The sequence below is a fragment of the Heterodontus francisci genome, chromosome 9 (assembly GCF_036365525.1).
Source record: "Heterodontus francisci isolate sHetFra1 chromosome 9, sHetFra1.hap1, whole genome shotgun sequence".
In the NCBI taxonomy this organism is placed as follows: domain Eukaryota; kingdom Metazoa; phylum Chordata; class Chondrichthyes; order Heterodontiformes; family Heterodontidae; genus Heterodontus; species Heterodontus francisci.
This window is the reverse complement of record NC_090379.1, coordinates 14,527,873-14,546,453: the sequence shown is the minus strand read 5'-3', so window position 1 is coordinate 14,546,453 and position 18,581 is coordinate 14,527,873. Positions and strand designations below refer to the sequence as shown.

Genomic DNA, 18,581 nt, shown 5'->3' with positions numbered 1-18,581 from the left:
GTTAGATTCCAGGCAAACTTAAGTGTCCACAGCTGAAATGTTGAACTGTCTTTTCTCTTCACAGCTGGCAACAGTGGGCTAGCTCAAGGACAAACTAGCGACCAACTCCATCCCTCTCCCTAGCAAAAGTCTGAGATTAAACCAATCTGTTCACAATCCTGGTGTTATATTTGACCCTGACTTGAGCTTCTGACCACATATTCACACCATTGCCAAGACTGCCTAGTAACATCGTCCGACTTTGCCTCAGCTCATCTGCTGCTGAAATCCTGATTAAAGTCTTGGTTACCTCTAGACTTGACTATTCCAACATACTCTTTGCTGGTCTCCCACATTCTACCTCCGTAAATTAAGGACATCCAAAACTCTGCTGCTCGTGTCCTAACTTTCACCAAGTCGGCACAGTGGCGCAGTGGTTAGCACCGCAGCCTCACAGCTCCAGGGACCCGGGTTCGATTCCGGGTACTGCCTGTGTGGAGTTTGCAAGTTCTCCCTGTGTCTGCGTGGGTTTTCTCCGGGTGCTCCGGTTTCCTCCCACAAGCCAAAAGACTTGCAGGTTGATAGGTAAATTGGCCATTATAAATTGTCACTAGTACAGGTAGGTGGTAGGGAAATATAGGGACAGGTGGGGATGTGGTAGGAATATGGGATTAGTGTAGAATTAGTATAAATGGGTGGTTGATGTTCAGCGCAGACTCGGTGGGCCGAAGGGCCTGTTTCAGTGCTGTATCTCTAATCTAATCTCAAGTCCCGTTCCCTATCACCCTTGTGCTCGCTGACTGACAATGGCTCCTGGTCAAGCAACATGTTGATTTTAAAATTCTCATCCTTGTTTTAAAATTCTTCCATGGCCTTGCCCCTCCCTATCTCAGTGACCTCCCCAGCCCCACAGCCGTCAGATATCTCTGCTCATCTAGTTCTGGCCTTTTGAGCAACCCCATTTTTAATTACTCCACCATTGGTGACCTTGCCTTCAGGTGCCCAGGCTCCAATCTCTGGAATTCCCTCCCTAGTCCTTTCCGCCTCTCTACCTCGCTTTCCTCCTTTACGACACTCCTTAAAACCTATGTCCTTGACCAAGCTTTCGATCATCTGACCTAATATCTCCTTATCTGGTTCGATGTCATAGTGCGTTTTATAATGCCCCTGTGAAGCACCTTGGGATGTTTTATTATGTTAAAGGTGCTATACAAATACACGTTGTTGATGTACATGTGATTATTTAAAGAAACGTGTACAAGGGTGCCTATTGACCTTTGGAAAAGTGGTTCCGAGTAGGTTTCTTTGTGGGATTTCACAAAACCGCATGAACCACATTCTTTTTATGCCAATGAGCTCTCCTTCAGGTGGTGCTCTGTCGGCAGAACTCGACTGGATAAATGAGCCAGAAAACCATATGCAATTACTACCAGGGTCTGAATCAGGAGAGAATCACCTTTTAAAGGGCCAGCACACATCTCTTCCCATTAGTCAGCATGGCAACAGATATCTGTTATTTAGATGTAGTCCCCAATTCCAGTCAGGCGGTGGCAGAGTCTTATATCTTACAGAAATATATTACACTAAGTTTCTGCACTGCATCATTCAGTATCTGGAATCACATATACCAATGCACGTCTGTACATAGGTTATTTGTAATGCCAGGCAAACACAAGAATCAGGAAGTAAATTGAGGGGAAGACAGAAACAAGAAATAACACAAGAAATAGGAGAAGTAGACCATATGGCCCATCGAGCCTGTTCTGCCATTCAATACGATCATGGCGGATCTTGGGCTTCAATTCCAGTTCCCTGCCTGCTCCCCATATCCCTTGATTCCCTGAGACACCAAAAATCTATCTATCCCAGCCTTAAATGTATTTAATGATGGAGCATCCACAACCCTCTGGTGCAGCAAAGATAACAAAGTTACAAAAAGCAAGTTGTTTAAGATAAAAGATGGACTCATCCATGAACTCAGGATGCAACTGCTGTAACAAAGGCAGACACCTCACAAGTTCGACCTTGATTTTTAATGGGGATACAGCAAACCTTGAAGAACGTCACGGTAGTCATCATAATCCCTGACAGGCAAGACAAAGGTCATGAGTTCAAATCCTACCACGGTTATGAAACTGAACTCAATTAATCTCGTAACTTGGAGTACAGTGATGGGCATCATGGAGGCAATGAAGCATTCCTTCCGCCAGCAATGTCTCACATGGTAGCTAATTTGTGCAGAGCAAAGTCCCACAAACAGCAATAGAATGAAAGGCCAGTTAATCTGATTTGGTGACGTCGGTTGAAGGCTAAATGTTGGCCAAGGCACCAAAACTTTTTTGAATGATGCCACGGGATCCCTTAGGACCGCTCAACAGGCAGACAGGGCCTCGAATTAGCATTTCATCCAAAATAAATCCCTTCCAACAGGGTGGTATTTCCTCGGCACTGCACAGAGTTGTCAGCCTAAATTACATATTCAAGTTCTGCATGAGGTTAAAACCTATAAACCTCAGTATTTGAGGTTCACTACTTGCAATATACAGGGGAGAGTTCTTAACTGATAGAGTATGTAGCTGTAACAGCTTATATTGCTTGTTTAAACATGGAGGTTCAACTTAAGATCAAACAATATTTAAGGTGCCGCTTGAAGTTAATTAATAGTCTAACAATATCTCTCCAATTTTTATTTTTAAACATTAGCCGCAGCACAGGACAGCTTTTATTCTACAGATCGAGAACAATTTTGACCACATAGACTGCGCATAGATACAGCAGAATAATAGCAGAGACTTTCTTCTCAGTCACCACTTAATAGGAACCTCTGAGCATTTGGCAATTAATTTAACATACCTGACTGGCCAGTGTTTCCCGGCTCCCTTCTGACTGATCCAACCTTCGGCGTGTGCGGCTAAGGTCTTGTTCAATCTTAACATGATACAAAAAAAAATGATGAGTATACAAGGTGTAGTTAATTTACCGTGAACCTCCTATAAAATTGCTCACAGGTAGTCTGTGGTTCAGAATAATGTTGATCTTTCCTACTTGACCAGTCCCCCTAAAGGCCACTGCTCTTTATAGGGAAAATTCAGTTCGATGTAGCTACTCAAACTGAAGTCCAACCATAGTTTTAATGGCTTGTGCATTTCAGTCTCCAGGCCAGTTGTCACTTACTTTCTTTTGAAATAAATATGTTTTTTGTGTTTCAAAATAGTCATCTGGCAGAACACTTGCACAGAAACAGAAAATAATAAAATCTTGATAATAAGAAAGCTATTTGATTTTTTAAAACTGTTCTTGGCTATACTGGCAAGGCCACATTTATTGTCCATCCCTAGGTGCCCCTGAGGTGATGGGGACTACCTTCTTGCTTCGTACTACCTTGGAACATTTACAACATTAAAGGTGCGACATAAAACCAAGTTGTTGTTGCAGTGATTCATTCTACAGCTTAGTGGCTCTGCCAAAACCACTTCAGAGGACGTTAGGAGTCAACCAACTAATTGACTAGTATCCCATGGGTACAGATGGAAATCACTGTGATGTGCCTCTGCACTGCCAGTGATAAATAATCACGGAAGCACATGAGCCAGTTAAACAGGAGCCTAGACTGATTGAGACAAGAGTCTCCTCTGTCTAGTGGCTGTAAGGGGCCTGAATGAATTGAGTTTGGCAGTTTTCAAACCAGTTGTTAATGTATATACATCCACATGAAGGATTGCCCATTATTTGCCATTAATGGCAATCTCACACAGATAGGGCACTGGATGGCTGGTGTACAAAATGGAAAATGTCAGTGGCATAGCATCCCATATCTCATGATATCAGGGCTAAGGAGCAGTGTTGAGGTAGAGTTGAGAGAGCTTGCCTAGCCAGGGATTGGGCTATGATCAAGTGCTTGAAATGTTCCATTCCATCGAACTAAACATCCCTCAACCTCAGCACAACATTCACAATAAAATAATCTGATTTTTTTTAAAAAGTGTTTGCTCTTGAGAATTTTTGTTGAGCCTGATTTCTGCTGATATATTGCTGGATTTTCCAATTAGGTGAATTTCACTTTAGTAACTCCAGTCAATTCTCACTTGATGGTTAGTACTTTGGCACATAATCTGCTGTCAAAATAATTGAGTCTAATGGCACTCGTCACTATTTATATGTAAATGCTACAGCAAGTTCAGGCAAGGGCAGGTGCAAGGTTAAAAACATCCAAACGTTGCTGTCTGAGATATACCAATCATTAGCTTCACAAAAACAGCATCTCACCATCTGGCTCATCACTGAAATGCAATGAATGGTGTGAAGTTGTATTTGCGTGGTGGATACAAACTAAACTCACCACAGAAAGTTGCCATCCATTTCAGTCTATGTAACCTTTTCAGGAGGTGATGTTCTAATTACTGCCAGTCAGCCTCTCTGGCACTGTAAATTAACTATTACAAGAGTGGAGAATCAATTCCTTCAGGTTTTAATTGTTGTTGGAGAGATTTTAAAATGCAAGCAAAATGTTTTTAAAATTACTTTCCTTTCTATCTTTTTCCCTAAACCTCTGCATTCCTCCTTCTGTACCTAATTTGGTATTGAATTCATCAATTTTAATTTACACTTCCTTCTCAGTTCTCACACCGTTTACTCTACAATCCTTTAATCTGTTTGATTAAGGAGTTACACAGTTGTTTGCCCCATTCACTCAGGTCCTAGATGTCAGATTTCCCTCCCCAGAACGTTATCAACTCACACTTTCAGCAACTCGCCACACAAAAACATGTAAAGATCTAGACGCGCAACCACAAATCGAACAGCAGCAGACGCCATTAGATTCACTGCTACAGCAAATTATGGGGCACAAGTTCTATTTAGCAATTATTTTAAAATTCAATCAAAATAACTGCCAGAAACTAAAGATAACCCCTCCAGTGATTTTACATTACTATCTGTTCACTTGTGAAAGAAAAGCAATAGCAGTGTTATTGCTTAAGTATTCTACATACATTTAAAAATTGAAGAATCTTCATAACTTGAAAGCTCCATTAGCACAGAAAACAACTTTTTTTTATTTAAACACAATGCCAGTGTACTGCAGTTCCCCCAATAATTCTGCGATTGTAATCTAATTGCCTGCATTTGCAAAGAACCCATTCTTCACAATCTGTATAAAAAATGATGCATACGTGCCTAAGTACAGTAATTATACCAATGATTGCAACGAAGTGTACAATGTGTTCTTTAGAATCACAGAATTACATTAGAATTGTAGAATTACTGGATGAATCATTGGTGACTCATGAGTGAATGACGCACCTATTACGAAACCTATGGGGTGGTCTCAAAAGTTTTCACTTTAATCCCAAATTTACAGCAATTTGAGTTTTAGACAATTTGTCATTATTTAACATGTAAAAGAGAAGTCATTCCTATTTCTCATGTTATCTTCATTCAGAGGGTTTTGAATCTTTGGAATTCTCTACCTGGAGGGCTGCGGATGCTCAGTTGTCGTATATATTCAAGGCGGAGATTGATAGATTTTGGACCCTAAGGGAATCAAGGGATTGGGAGGGAAAGTGAAGTTGAGGTCAGGGATCAGTCATGATCTTATTAAATGACAGAGCAGACCTAAGGGGCTGTAGGGTGTGCTCCTTCTATTTCTTATGCAATACGTGGATAATATTTCCAACATGGCCTTTGATTTTATAATGCGCTAAAAAAGCAACACTGGAGCATGCTATTTGTTACCCATCCTTACTTCAGCTCAGGGAAGCTGCTTACTCATCTGAGTTTGAAAAGTTCACTTCTCCTTGCAAATCCCACAAGCCTATTTAATATTTTTAACATAGATTAATAAATCATGCATCAATTAAAGCATAACTGTATGAAAAGTTCCAGTATCATAAATGTTTAATGAGAGGCTGCCAAGTCTAAGTGTCGTTCAGCATCCATCTGTAGTATCATGAACCTCTAAGGGCAATCAACAGTGTCAAAAAGATTACACATAGCTGTGGGCCTTTTACTTCAGCAGCAAGTATCCTCTGCAGGTTCACCTAAAGGCAACATTTCGTGGGCTTCTTATTTTTAGCCCCGTTCTAAAAATTACAGGAAGAATGTCACAAAGCACTTCTTTGTCTTCAACCGGAAGGTAATTATCACTTTAAACTGAAGGGAACTCAAGACAGAATATTTCAAAGGCAGCAAGCATCTTCCCTAAAATTAACATCTCAAAGCATTCCCTGCTTTTATCAGCAAATGAAACTCCACATCACTAGTAAAAATTGTTAAACCAATCAACTAATTTCCAAAAATGGATCTGCCAAATTTTATTTTTTTTCTCCCTTCCCCATCTGTTTTATTCCCCATGCGTAATGTCATATGCTCAACTCTCATTTAAAGCACTGGCAAGCAAGAACTTGGTTTAAAGTGTGTCTACTTCAACGCCAGGAGCATCCGGAATAAGGTGGGTGAGCTTGCAGCATGGGTTGGTACCTGGGATCCTGATGTTGTGGCCATTTCGGAGACATGGGTAGAGCAGGGGCAGGAATGGATGTTGCAGGTTCCGGGATTTAGATGTTTCAGTAAGAACAGAGAAGAGGGTAAAAGAGGGGGGGGTGTGGCATTGTTAATCAAGGAAAGTATTACAGCGGCAGAAAGGACGTTTGAGGACTCGTCTACTGAGGTAGTATGGACCGAGGTTAGAAACAGGAGAGGAGAGGTCACCCTGTTGGGAGTTTTCTATAGACCTCCGAATAGTTCCAGAGATGTAGAGGAAAGGATAGCGAAGATGATTCTCGACAGGAGCGAGAGTAACAGGGTAGTGGTTATGGGGGACTTTAACTTTCCAAATATTGACTGGAAATACTATAGTTCGAGTACTTTAGATGGGTCTGTTTTTGTCCAGTGTGTGCAGGAGGGTTTTCTGACACAGTATGTTGACAGGCCAACCAGGGGCGATGCCACATTGGATTTGGTACTGGGTAATGAACCCGGCCAGGTGTTAGATTTAGATGTAGGTGAGCACTTTGGCGATAGTGATCACAATTCGGTTAGGTTTACCTTAGCGATGGGCAGGGACAGGTATATACCGCAGGGCAAGAAGTATAGCTGGGGGAAAGGAAATTATGACGCGATTAGGCAAGATTTAGGATGCGTAGGATGGGGAAGGAAACTGCAGGGGATGGGCACAATCGAAATGTGGAGCTTATTCAAGGAGCAGCTACTGCGTGTCCTTGATGAGTATGTACCTGTGAGGCAGGGAGGAAGTTGTCGAGCGAGGGAGCCGTGGTTTACTAAAGAAGTTGAAGCGCTTGTCAAGAGGAAGAAGGCGGCTTATGTTAGGATGAGACGTGAAGGCTCAGTTAGGGCGCTTGAGAGTTACAAGCTAGCCAGGAAGGATCTAAAGGGAGAGCTAAGAAGAGCAAGGAGAGGACACGAGAAGTCATTGGCGGATAGGATCAGGGAAAACCCTAAGGCTTTCTATAGGTATATCAGGAATAAAAGAATGACTAGAGTTAGAATAGCGCCAATCAAGGATAGTAGTGGGAAGTTGTGTGTGGAATCAGAGGAGATAGGGGAAGTGTTAAATGAATATTTTTCGTCAGTATTTACAGTAGAGAAAGAAAATGTTGTCGAGGAGATTACTGAGATACAGCCTACTAGGCTAGATGGGATTGAGATTCACAAGGAGGAGGTGTTAGCAATTTTGGAAAGTGTGAAAATAGATAAGTCCCCTGGGCCAGATGGGATTTATCCTAGGATTCTCTGGGAAGCCAGGGAGGGGATTGCAGAGCCGTTGTCGTTGATCTTTATGTCGTCATTGTCGACAGGAGTAGTGCCGGAAGACTGGAGGATAGCAAATGTTGTCCCCTTGTTCAAGAAGGGGAGTAGAGACAGCCCTGGTAATTATAGACCTGTGAGCCTTACTTCGGTTGTGGGTAAAATGTTGGAAAAGGTTATTAGAGATAGGATTTATAATCATCTTGAAAAGAATAAGTTCATTTGCGATAGTCAGCACGGTTTTGTGAAGGATAGGTCGTGCCTCACAAACCTTATTGAGTTTTTCGAGAAGGTGACCAAACAGGTGGATGAGGGTAGAGCCGTGGATGTGGTGTATATGGATTTCAGTAAGGCGTTTGATAAGGTTCCCCACGGTAGGCTATTGCAGAAAATACGGAAGTATGGGGTTGAAGGTGATTTAGAACTTTGGATCAGAAATTGGCTAGCTGAAAGAAGACAGAGGGTGGTGGTTGATGGCAAATGTTCATCCTGGAGTTTAGTTACTAGTGGTGTACCGCAAGGTTCTGTTTTGGGGCCACTGCTGTTTGTCATTTTTATAAATGACCTGGATGAGGGTGTAGAAGGGTGGGTTAGTAAATTTGCGGATGACACGAAGGTCGGTGGAGTTGTGGATAGTGCCGAAGGGTGTTGTAGGGTACAGAGGGACATAGATAGGCTGCAGAGCTGGGCTGAGAGATGGCAAATGGAGTTTAATGCGGAGAAGTGTGAGGTGATTTACTTTGGAAGGAGTAACAGCAATGCAGAGTACTGGGCTAATGGGAAGATTCTTGGTAGTGTAGATGAGCAGAGATATCTTGGTGTCCAGGTACATAAATCCCTGAAAATTGCTACCCAGGTTAATAGGGCTGTTAAGAAGGCATATGGTGTGTTAGCTTTTATTAGTAGGGGGATCGAGTTTCGGAGCCACGAGGTCATGATGCAGCTGTACAAAACTCTGGTGAGGCCGCACCTTGAGTATTGCGTGCAGTTCTGGTCACCGCATTATAGGAAGGATGTGGAAGCTTTGGAAAGGGTGCAGAGGAGATTTACTAGGATGTTGCCTGGTATGGAGGGAAGGTCTTACGAGGAAAGGCTGAGGGACTTGGGGTTGTTTTCGTTAGAGAGAAGGAGGAGGAGAGGTGACTTAATAGAGACATATAAGATAATCAGAGGGTTAGACAGGGTGGATAGTGAGAGTCTTTTTCCTCGGATGATGATGGCAAACACGAGGGGACATAGCTTTAAGTTGAGGGGTGAAAGATATAGGACAGATGTCAGAGGTAGTTTCTTTACTCAGAGAGTAGTAGGGGCGTGGAACGCCCTGCCTGCAACAGTGGTAGACTCGCCAACTTTAAGGGCATTTAAGTGGTCATTGGATAGACATATGGATGAAAATGGAATAGTGTAGGTCAGATGGTTTCACAGGTCGGCGCAACATCGAGGGCCGAAGGGCCTGTACTGCGCTGTAATGTTCGAATTCTAATTCTCTGCCAACTCCTGAGCCTCTCACTGAAATATCCTGACTTCTCCTCGCTCAACCTCGACACGGAGAAACTTCTCATCCTCAGTGGTTTTAATCTCTATCTCAACTTACCTTGCCCTTTTTAATTGATTTCACTGCACTCTGGTTCTGCCTTAATCTTGCACCTCCATGCTAATCCTCTTACACAAATTCACAGCCACTCCATAGCCCTCATAACTGACATGACCTCTCAATTCTCAGCATCTTAATCACAAACAAGGCCATTTCCAATTATTTCCTTGCATCCTTCAAGTCCTCACAGCCCCTTCCATCTTCACTTCCTTCTGCATCAGACCTTGAAAAAATTACTCTCCCTGAAGTCAGGGCACTTTCAAGTTCCTAATTGTCTAGCCTTTGGTGCTCCATTCGCGACAGTACTGCTAAAGCTGTTCATCTGCTCAATCACTCCATCACCTATTTGTATATCCCATAAACTTTCCTTGCCCTTTAAGTGAATTGCTGAAACATTCAATGCAGCACATATTGCTTTAGGAATATTTTGCAGTGTAAACACTATCCAAAATGCTCATAATCCAAACACACCACACTATTTATCAAGTTTTAGGAAAACTTCATGAAGACCATCAGGCCACTGTGGGACTTTTGACACTCAAAATACCAACATGAGATGTGGCAAGTGAAAATATCCAGAATACAATTTAAAAAGTGTGAATAATCCTACTCACCTACTCCTGTTATGAAGATGCTTACATTTTTAATATATTTTCAGGACTCATGTTCAAAAGACAGTGGAGATGCTGGACTCATTTATTTTTAAATAAAAGGGGTAATTGAAAGGACACTTGGGACTTTGTTTAAAGGCTGCATTTGCTGACAATGCCACATGCGCAAATGCAGCCTGTGCCACTAAAACGTCACAGTCTGCGACGTCAGGCAGCTGCCAGGATTAAAGATGGCGCTGCTCAAATAATCACATGATGCGAGCGAGCGGGCCAGGGGCTGCGAGCAGGCGGGGGTGGGGGGGCAGAAGCAGGCGGCGGGGGGAAGGAGGAGAGTGCACCCGCCACCAGCAAGGTCTTCGGCCGCACTCTCCCTGCACCCACTCTCTACCCACTCCCCAGACCCCCTTGCCCCCCACCCCGGCTCTCTACCCACTCCCCAGACCCCCTCGCCCCCCACCCATGCTCTCTCCCCACTCCCCAGACCCCCTCTCCCCCCACCCCTGCTCTCTACCCACTCCCCAGACCCTCTCCCCCCACCCCGGCTCTCTACCCGCTCCCCAGACCCCCTCGCCCCCCACCTCTGCTCTCTCCCCGCTCCCCAGACCCCCTCTCCCCCCACCACTGCTCTACCCACTCCCCAGACCCCCTCGCCCCCCACCCCTGCTCTCTCCCCACTCCCCAGACCCCCTCTCCCCCCACCCCTGCTCTCCGGCCCGGATCCCCCCCACCATCTGCCCGCGTTACGTGAAGATGTCATCGGCGCATGCGCCAACCCCATCTGCCCACGTTACACGATGACATCATCTGCACATGCGCCAACCAGTCCTGGCACTGCTTCAAGCTAAGTAAACAGAAGGAGCCTTGCTGACTATCAGAGTTGTTTACAGAGAAGTGACATGTCTAGATTTATAGTGGTCAAGAGTTGGTTTCGTTTTTGATCTGTTTGAACGGGCAATCGGGGTGTAAGCCTGCTGAGAGAGGCTACCATTCATCCTGTTCCAGCTCTTTGAGAACGCGGAGAATCCAGTGTGAGAACTGGAGAAGCTGATGCAACATTTCTCCTGAGATGCTTCTGAAAGACTTTCTCTCGACATCTCTTGAACAAACTGCTTCTGAAAAGATCCCAGTGATACCCATCTACTTGTATCTGGAGATCAGACCAACTGTTATGTTCCATATCTTATCCCTGTTCTTAAAGAATTAACAAGTACTTGGCAAAATAATTTTTTTGTTTTTTTGTAAAGTTCATCTCTGCAGAGAAAGTTCCTTTAACCGGTGTGTGCGCGCGTGTGTGTTGGGGTTATTTAGAAGGGAATATATTTATATTTTTTTCAACCTGTGTGTTAGTAAGCTTTGCATCTTTATTGAATGAGTCTTGTTTTATAATAGATTAATTTTGTTTTTTATTGAAGAAACCTGGTTGGCAGATTTTAATCCTTAAACTAAAATCAAGTATATAATTGGCCATATCGGTAACTGGGTAAAACACTTAAATATATGTTGTGACCAGTGAAGAAGCAAAACTAGAGAAAGACAGTGCATTCCTCCATCCTTGGTCGTAACACTCCACAAGTTACATTATTTCATAATAAGATATGAATAATACACACATTATTAACTGAAGGTTTTTTTTTTAATCTGTAATTTGAATTATCCCTCTGAAAACCAGAAGTTTTATACTAGTTCGAGACTGGCTATTTGTTGGAAACATCCAGTCACAACTGCGCATTAATTGGCATTGGTACATAATTCTTCAATATCAGCAGACAACAAAATGGAGTTAGGTGTTTACTTCAGAAAATCAAATCAATACACTCCACTCCTATTAATTCAAATTAAGTGATAATTCAAGGTTTTTAAACACCTAAATCTGACTGAGTTATTGACACTGTGTAATTCAAACTATTTACATAGAAACATAGAAAATAGGAGTAGGCCATTCGGCCCTTCAAGCCTGCTCCACCATTCATTATGATCATGGCTGATCATCCAACTCAGTAGCCTGTTCCCACTTTCGCCCCATACCCTTTGATCCCTTTAAACCCAAGAGCTATATTTAACTCCTTCTTGAAAACATGCAATGTTTTGGCCTCAACTGCTTTCTGTGGTAGCGAATTCCACAGGCTTACCACTCAATTTTATTGAGCGCAAAACAACAGTGAATTATCAGTAGAAGATTTTTTTTTGTATAGCAGAACACTTCAAAAGATAAAAACTTACAAACTCAAATAAAAATCCTCAGTGAATGTAAAGCAGAACATCTGTTCCTCTACCTTAAATTGGATTACCGACATATAATTCACCAGGAAATATCCCTCACTTTCTCTATGGAACATCCCAACAAGTAACATCATAAACAGTATAAGCCTTACTATCAAAATAAAATAATCTTCTATGAACGTTAACCAGCACTGCTAAATTACTCTGGAACCCTTCCAAAAAATGGCACAAGGCCAAGTAATTTGCACAAAAACAAAACGCCTTAACTAAATGTTCAATATATGGCAGATATTGATGAAAGCAAGACCAAGGGAAGGCATAGTAATGTAGCATGGCCTGGGTGGATCAAGGTATTTTTGAGCTGCACCCATGCATTATGAGACATTCAAGCAACAGGTTACAGAGAGAGTTGAAATAGATAGAAATCATGCCAATTCATGAACAAAACATTGCAAAGAAAAAATTAGGATTATATTTTTCTTTCAAATTAATAGAAATTTATAGAACTTCTCTCACAGGGGAAAGCATCACTTTCAAACGCCCACAATTTGCTCTTTGGCACTCCATTTACCACAGCACTTCTATAGTGAGGAGAAAGAGAACAGCGAGCAGCGACCGGAGAGGTTAAGGAGGAAATCAAAAAGATATTTAAAGCGGCTTTTGCAGAACATGATGGAAATGACAAAGTGGAGGTGGTTTAGGGGCAGAGTTGTAGTGGATAGGAGTGGAGTGAATGAAGGATTTAATCCGAAAAAGCAGATTTGAAACTTTAAGCCAAAGTCCCAGAGGATGCTTGCTGGGGCATACGTTTGGAAGATATCAGAAAGGATGAAGCCATGGAGGGATTTGTCAGTTCGGGTAAGAAGCTTGAAACTAATAACTTGAGGAGTAGGCAGCTAATCGAGCAGGGCAAACAGAACGATAGTGGAAGTGCACAATTTGCTCTGTAAACAGACACAACCTGAAGCACTTTCCCTCATCTGGAGTCTTTTTTTAAATTCATTCATGGGTTGTAGGCATCGCTGGCAAGGACAGCATTTAGTGCACATCCCTAATTGTCCTCAAGAAGGTAGCCTGCTAGGCCATTTCAAAGGGCAGTTACAGTTAACCACATTGCTGTGGGTCTGGAGTCACATGTAGGCCAGACTGGGTAAGGACAGCAGATTTGCATCCCTAAAGGGCAATAGTGAAATGGATGTGTTTTCACACCAATTCTGTAGTTTCATATTCTAGCCTTCTATTTATATCACTAGCTTCAATTTAAATTCCCCAGCTGCTGTGGTGAAATTTGAATTCATGTCTGTCGATCGTTAGCCCAGGCCTCTGGTTACACGTCCAATAACATAACCACTATGCTACCATACCCGTGTACCTAAAGGATAAAGGGGCCAAGACCAATTAGGAAGGCAGTCCAGAAATGAATCCTCAATACAACACAGGCATGGATTAGGGTTTCAGCAAGTAGAGAGCAAGTGGCAAGGGTCCTGGAATAGCAACCCAGAGGTCATGAGTTCAAATACCATCACAGCAAACCGTGAATCTAAATTCAATAAATCTAGTCATTTGTGGCCTGGAAAACAAGCATGAATGCTTTCAGATTATGGGAAAAACACAGCGGGTTTGTTGACGTCCTTTGAGAAGGGAATTTGGTACCCTCACCTGGCCTGGCCTAAATGGCACAAAATCATACAATCATAGAATGTCTACAGCACAGGAGGCCGCCATTCGGCCCAACATTTCTGTGCCGGCTCTCTACAACAGCAACTCACTTAGTCCCACTCCCTGGCCTTTTCGCCGTAGCCCTGCAATTTTTTTCTCTTCAGATAACTGCCCAATTCTCTTTTGAAAACCTCTATTGAACCTGCCTCCACCACACTCTCAGGCACAGCATTCCAAATGCTAACCACTAACTGCGTAAAACAGTTTTCCCTCACATTGCCTCTGGTTCTTTTACAATTCACCTTGAATCAGTATCCTCTGGTTCTGGATCCTTCAACCAATGGGAACAGTTTCTCCCTATCTACTCTGTCCAGACCCCTCATGCTTTTGAATACCTCTATCACATCCCCTCTCAACCTTTTCTTCCCCAAAGAGAACTAGCCCAGCTTCTCCAACCTATCCACGAAACTGAAGTTCCTCATCCCTAGAACCATTCTCATGAATCTTTTCTACACTGACGGCTGGGGGGGGCGGTCCTTATGATTGGACACCATGTGCCCAATGGAGGGCCGCCCCTGCTGCCCCAACACCCAACATGCCCCCCCATCCCCCAGTCGACCACCCTTGCCTCACCGGGGTGAGACCGATCACCAAAGCAAGGCAACAAAAACTTACCTTGGGTTCGGGCTCCCCGACATCATCTTCTGTAGGCTGGGCTGCAGTCCCAGCTGTGGCCACGTCTCCCAGGTCAGATCCCCAGGCCAGACAGAAACATGTTTGCCACCGACATTTCAATCGGTGGCCGACTCCCGTCCGCGAAAGATTAAATCCGGGCCAATACTTCAGCTGAGGCCGAACCAGTGTTAGATACAGGTTTATCATGACTTCCTTGCTTTTGAACTCTATGCCCTATCTATAAAGTCCAGGATCCTGTATGTTTTATTAAGCGTCTTCTCAACCTGCCCTGACACCCTCAGTGATTTGTGCACATATACCCCCACATCCCTCTGCTCCTGCACCCCCTTTAGAATTGTCCCTTTTAATATTGCTTCCTCTCGTTCTTCCTATCAAAATGAATCACCTCAGTCCCCACTATGTGGTCCCATTCTCAGTAGCATCAGGCATCTGGGGTAATAAATAAATACTTCCTTGTTATTGTCACTTATATCCCAACGTCCAGCTCAGAGCTAACCTATTATTAGAGAACTTAAAATAGTAATAGATGTAGATATGAGGCAATGACCATATCAAACAAGATCGAATCTAACCATCTCCCCTTGACATTCAATGGCATTACCATCACTGAATCCCCCACTAACATCCTGGAGCTCACCATTCAGAAACTGAACTGGACCAGCCAAATAAATGCTGTAGCTACAAGAGCAGGTCAGAGGCTGAGAATTCTGCAGCGAGTAACTCATCGCCAGTCTCCCCAGTGCTTATCCACCATCTATAAGGCACAAGTCAGGACTGAAATGGAATAGTCTCCACTTGTCTGGATGGGTGCAGCTCCAACACTCAAGAAGCTCCTGACTTGGAACTATATCACCATTCTTTCACTGGTGCTGGGTCAAAATCCTGGCACTCCCTTCCTAACAGCGCTGTTGGTGCACTTACACCACATGGACTGCAGCAGTTCAAGAAGGCAGTTCACCACCACCTTCTCGAGGGCAATTAGGAATGGGCAATAAATGCTGGCCTAGCTGACGACACCCACATGCCCCGAACGAATGAAAAAAAAGGTTATTTGACTTGGACTGCATATTGATCAGAGGAACACAATGATAAAGGTTTGCGCCACTAGGGGTTAGAAAAAAATAGATATATAGGGTATTGAACATGTGCAATAAAATCCTAGCAAAAGCAGATGAAGCGTAATTGATAAACTCATTCAAAAATGTGGCTCAGTGTCAAATTTTGTTGATATGCACTCCTGTGAAATGCCTTGATTAAAGGCACTGTATATATGGACATTGTTGTTGTTCTGTATTGTCTGCAAAAGGAGTGGAACTGATGCACGCCCTGTCATTTTTATGCTCCACCTTACTTAACCTTCCGGGTCATATGTAAACACAGCAATCACTCCATGAGGGAGTTAAGAACTTCACATCAGTTTCACCTCTACCATTTATTAAATATATTTACACAGAACGATATCCATTTTATGAAACTTTTTTTTTTTAAAAAGGAGTACAAATGATGAAATTTGCTGTGCAGAACATTCAACACGAACATACCAAAAAAGGTGGGGAAAGGCCATCAGGCTTCTCCTATCTGGATAGAGTGCAACCACATATACCATTGAACAGCCATTAACTATGCAATCTCCAGAGAGACAGAAAAAAAATCCCTGCATGCAATTCAGAAAACGTCTGCGCACCGCCACCCCATGACCCACCCCAACACCAAGCTACACTCTAGGAGACAATGCATAGTCCCAGCTAATAACAATTTACCCTCTATAACTGTAATATGTCCTCTTCTTTCAGAAACCTAATAAATTCCCTTTCAAAGGACTCCAGGCAATTCCGAGCCCACCATTTAGCTTAACCATTTCGGGCATGCATTTATTTATGTTTGCAAAGACAACAACCAATGTGTACACTGGCACGTCCCAGAAACAGCAAATAAGATGAACAGCCAGTGAATCAATTTTGTTTGATGCTGCTGGTTGAGAGGAAAATGTCAGGGAACTCCCTTGTTCTTCCAATAGTGCCATGTGGGGCCTCGGTTTAACATCTCATCCGAAAGATTGTGCAGTACTCCCACCATGTTAAGTCTATATTAATTATGGTTAACTGTATGCAGGTGGTGGGCATTAACTGGGCATTTAATTGAGCCCCAATAGGGACAGACTAAAACTGTGGTTGTTGATCTAGGAGGTGTACATTTATAATGTGTAACGCTGTAAATAAATGTAAAAATGTGTAAAGATTGGCCCCAGTTTTAGCCTTCACCACTGGCTTTCTGGAATACAACACATCGTACTGTACTAAAAGGTCAAGTTAAATTATCTATACAGTGGCTGGAACCCGCAACCTTCTGACAGAGAGGCTTGTGCACCAAGTCAGCCACCTTCTTCCCCTTGTTTTTTTATTCTTCTCCATACAGCAGATACATAGTGATCCACACAAAACACTGCATCATTTTCAGTAGTCTCCAAATACTTGTGTGAGTGTCCAAAACTAGGGGCCATAAATATAATGAAAGCAAAAGCAATATCATAAAAACAAAAAGTGCTGGATATACTCAGCAGGTCTATCAGCATTTGTTCTGATGAAAGGTCACAGACCTGAAACGTTAACTTTGCTTCCCTCTCCACAGATGCTGCCAGACCTGCTGAGTATTTCCAGAACTTTTTGTTTTTATTACAGGCAATAAATGTAAGATAGTCATTAATAAATCCAATCAGAAATTCAAGAGAACCTTCTTTACTCAGAATGTGAATGCTGAGAATGTGGAACTCTCCCATAGAGCAGTTGAGGCAAATAGCATGGATTTATTTAAGAGGAAGCTAGATATGTACATAAGGCAGAAATGAATAGAAGGATATGTTAGTAGAAGGCATAGACCTGAAACGTTAACTCTGTTTCTCTCTTCAGAGAAGCGGCCTGACCTGCTGAGCATTTCCAGCACTTTGTTTTTATTTCATAATTAGTCCAAACATTAACTTACCAGGGACTTCTCATCTTCAGATCTTGAAAGTTTACTCTTCATCTCTTCCAACTCATCAATTTTACCACCACGCTTCTTCAACTCCTTTTTTAAAAATAGCAAAAGTTATATTTCAAATAGAACTATGAATCTTAAAAGGAAAGCAAAATTTAAGACAAAGCAGTTTTTTTTTCAAGTATTCTAACGGCTATAGGAAAAAAATACACAAATATTAGATCTGCTATAGGTTTCTATAAGGCGAGATGAGGGGTACATTATTTTGAGGAAACCAATTTTTTTTTATTCAGTCATGGGATGCAGGCATCACTGGCAAGGCCAGCATTTGTTCCCCATCCCTAATTGCCCTCGAGAAGGTGGTGGTGAACTGCTTTCTTGAACCACTGAAGTCCATGTGGTGAAGGTACTCTCACACAGTGTAGTTAGGGAGGGAGTTCCAGGATTTGGACCCAGCAACAGTGAAGGAACTATATCGCTGTTCCAAGTCAGGATGGCGTGAGACTCGGAGGGGAACTTGCAGGTGGTGGTGTTCCCATGCATCTGCTGCTCTTGATCATCTAAGTCGTAGAAGTCATGGTTTTGGAACTTGCTGTCAAAGGAGCCTTGGCGAGTTGCTGCAGTGCATCTTGTAGATGGTACACACTGCTGCCATTGTGCACTGGTGAGGGAGGCAGTGAATATTTATCATGGTGGATGGAATGCCAATCAAGCAGGTTGCTTTGCCCTGGATGCTGTTGAGCTTCTTGTGTTGTTGTTGGAGCTGCACCCATCGATCACACTCCTGACTTGCATCTTGTAAATGAAGGATTGGTGTTAGGTAAGTCACTTACCATAGAATACCCAGCCTCTGGCCTGCTCTTGTAGCCACAGTGTTGATGTGGCTTGTCCAGTTAAGTTTCTGGTCAATGGTAAACCCCACCACCCCACACCCGCACCCCCCCAAGCCCCCAGGATGTTGATGGTGGTGAATTTAGTGATGGTAATCCCACTGAATGGGAAGGGGAGGTGGTAGGACTCCCTCTTGTTGGGGATGGTTACTGCCTGGCACTTAAGTGACACATAACTTCCGCATCACGCATCAG

At 43.1% G+C, this 18,581-nt stretch overlaps 1 protein-coding gene across 7 annotated transcripts in view; it reads right to left on the bottom strand.

Moving 5' to 3' along the window:
• The window catches only part of LOC137373594 (centrosomal protein of 128 kDa-like), a 442,182-nt gene that overhangs the window by 356,984 nt on the left and 66,617 nt on the right, over nt 1-18,581 (bottom strand). For all 7 annotated transcript variants that reach the window (XM_068038587.1, XM_068038590.1, XM_068038589.1 and 4 more), the window contains exons 9-10: nt 17,503-17,586; nt 2,833-2,907 (exon numbers count right to left, since the gene is read on the bottom strand). In XM_068038587.1, coding sequence (XP_067894688.1) covers nt 2,833-2,907; nt 17,503-17,586 — 159 coding nt within the window. The remainder of the gene's footprint in view (nt 1-2,832; nt 2,908-17,502; nt 17,587-18,581) is intronic.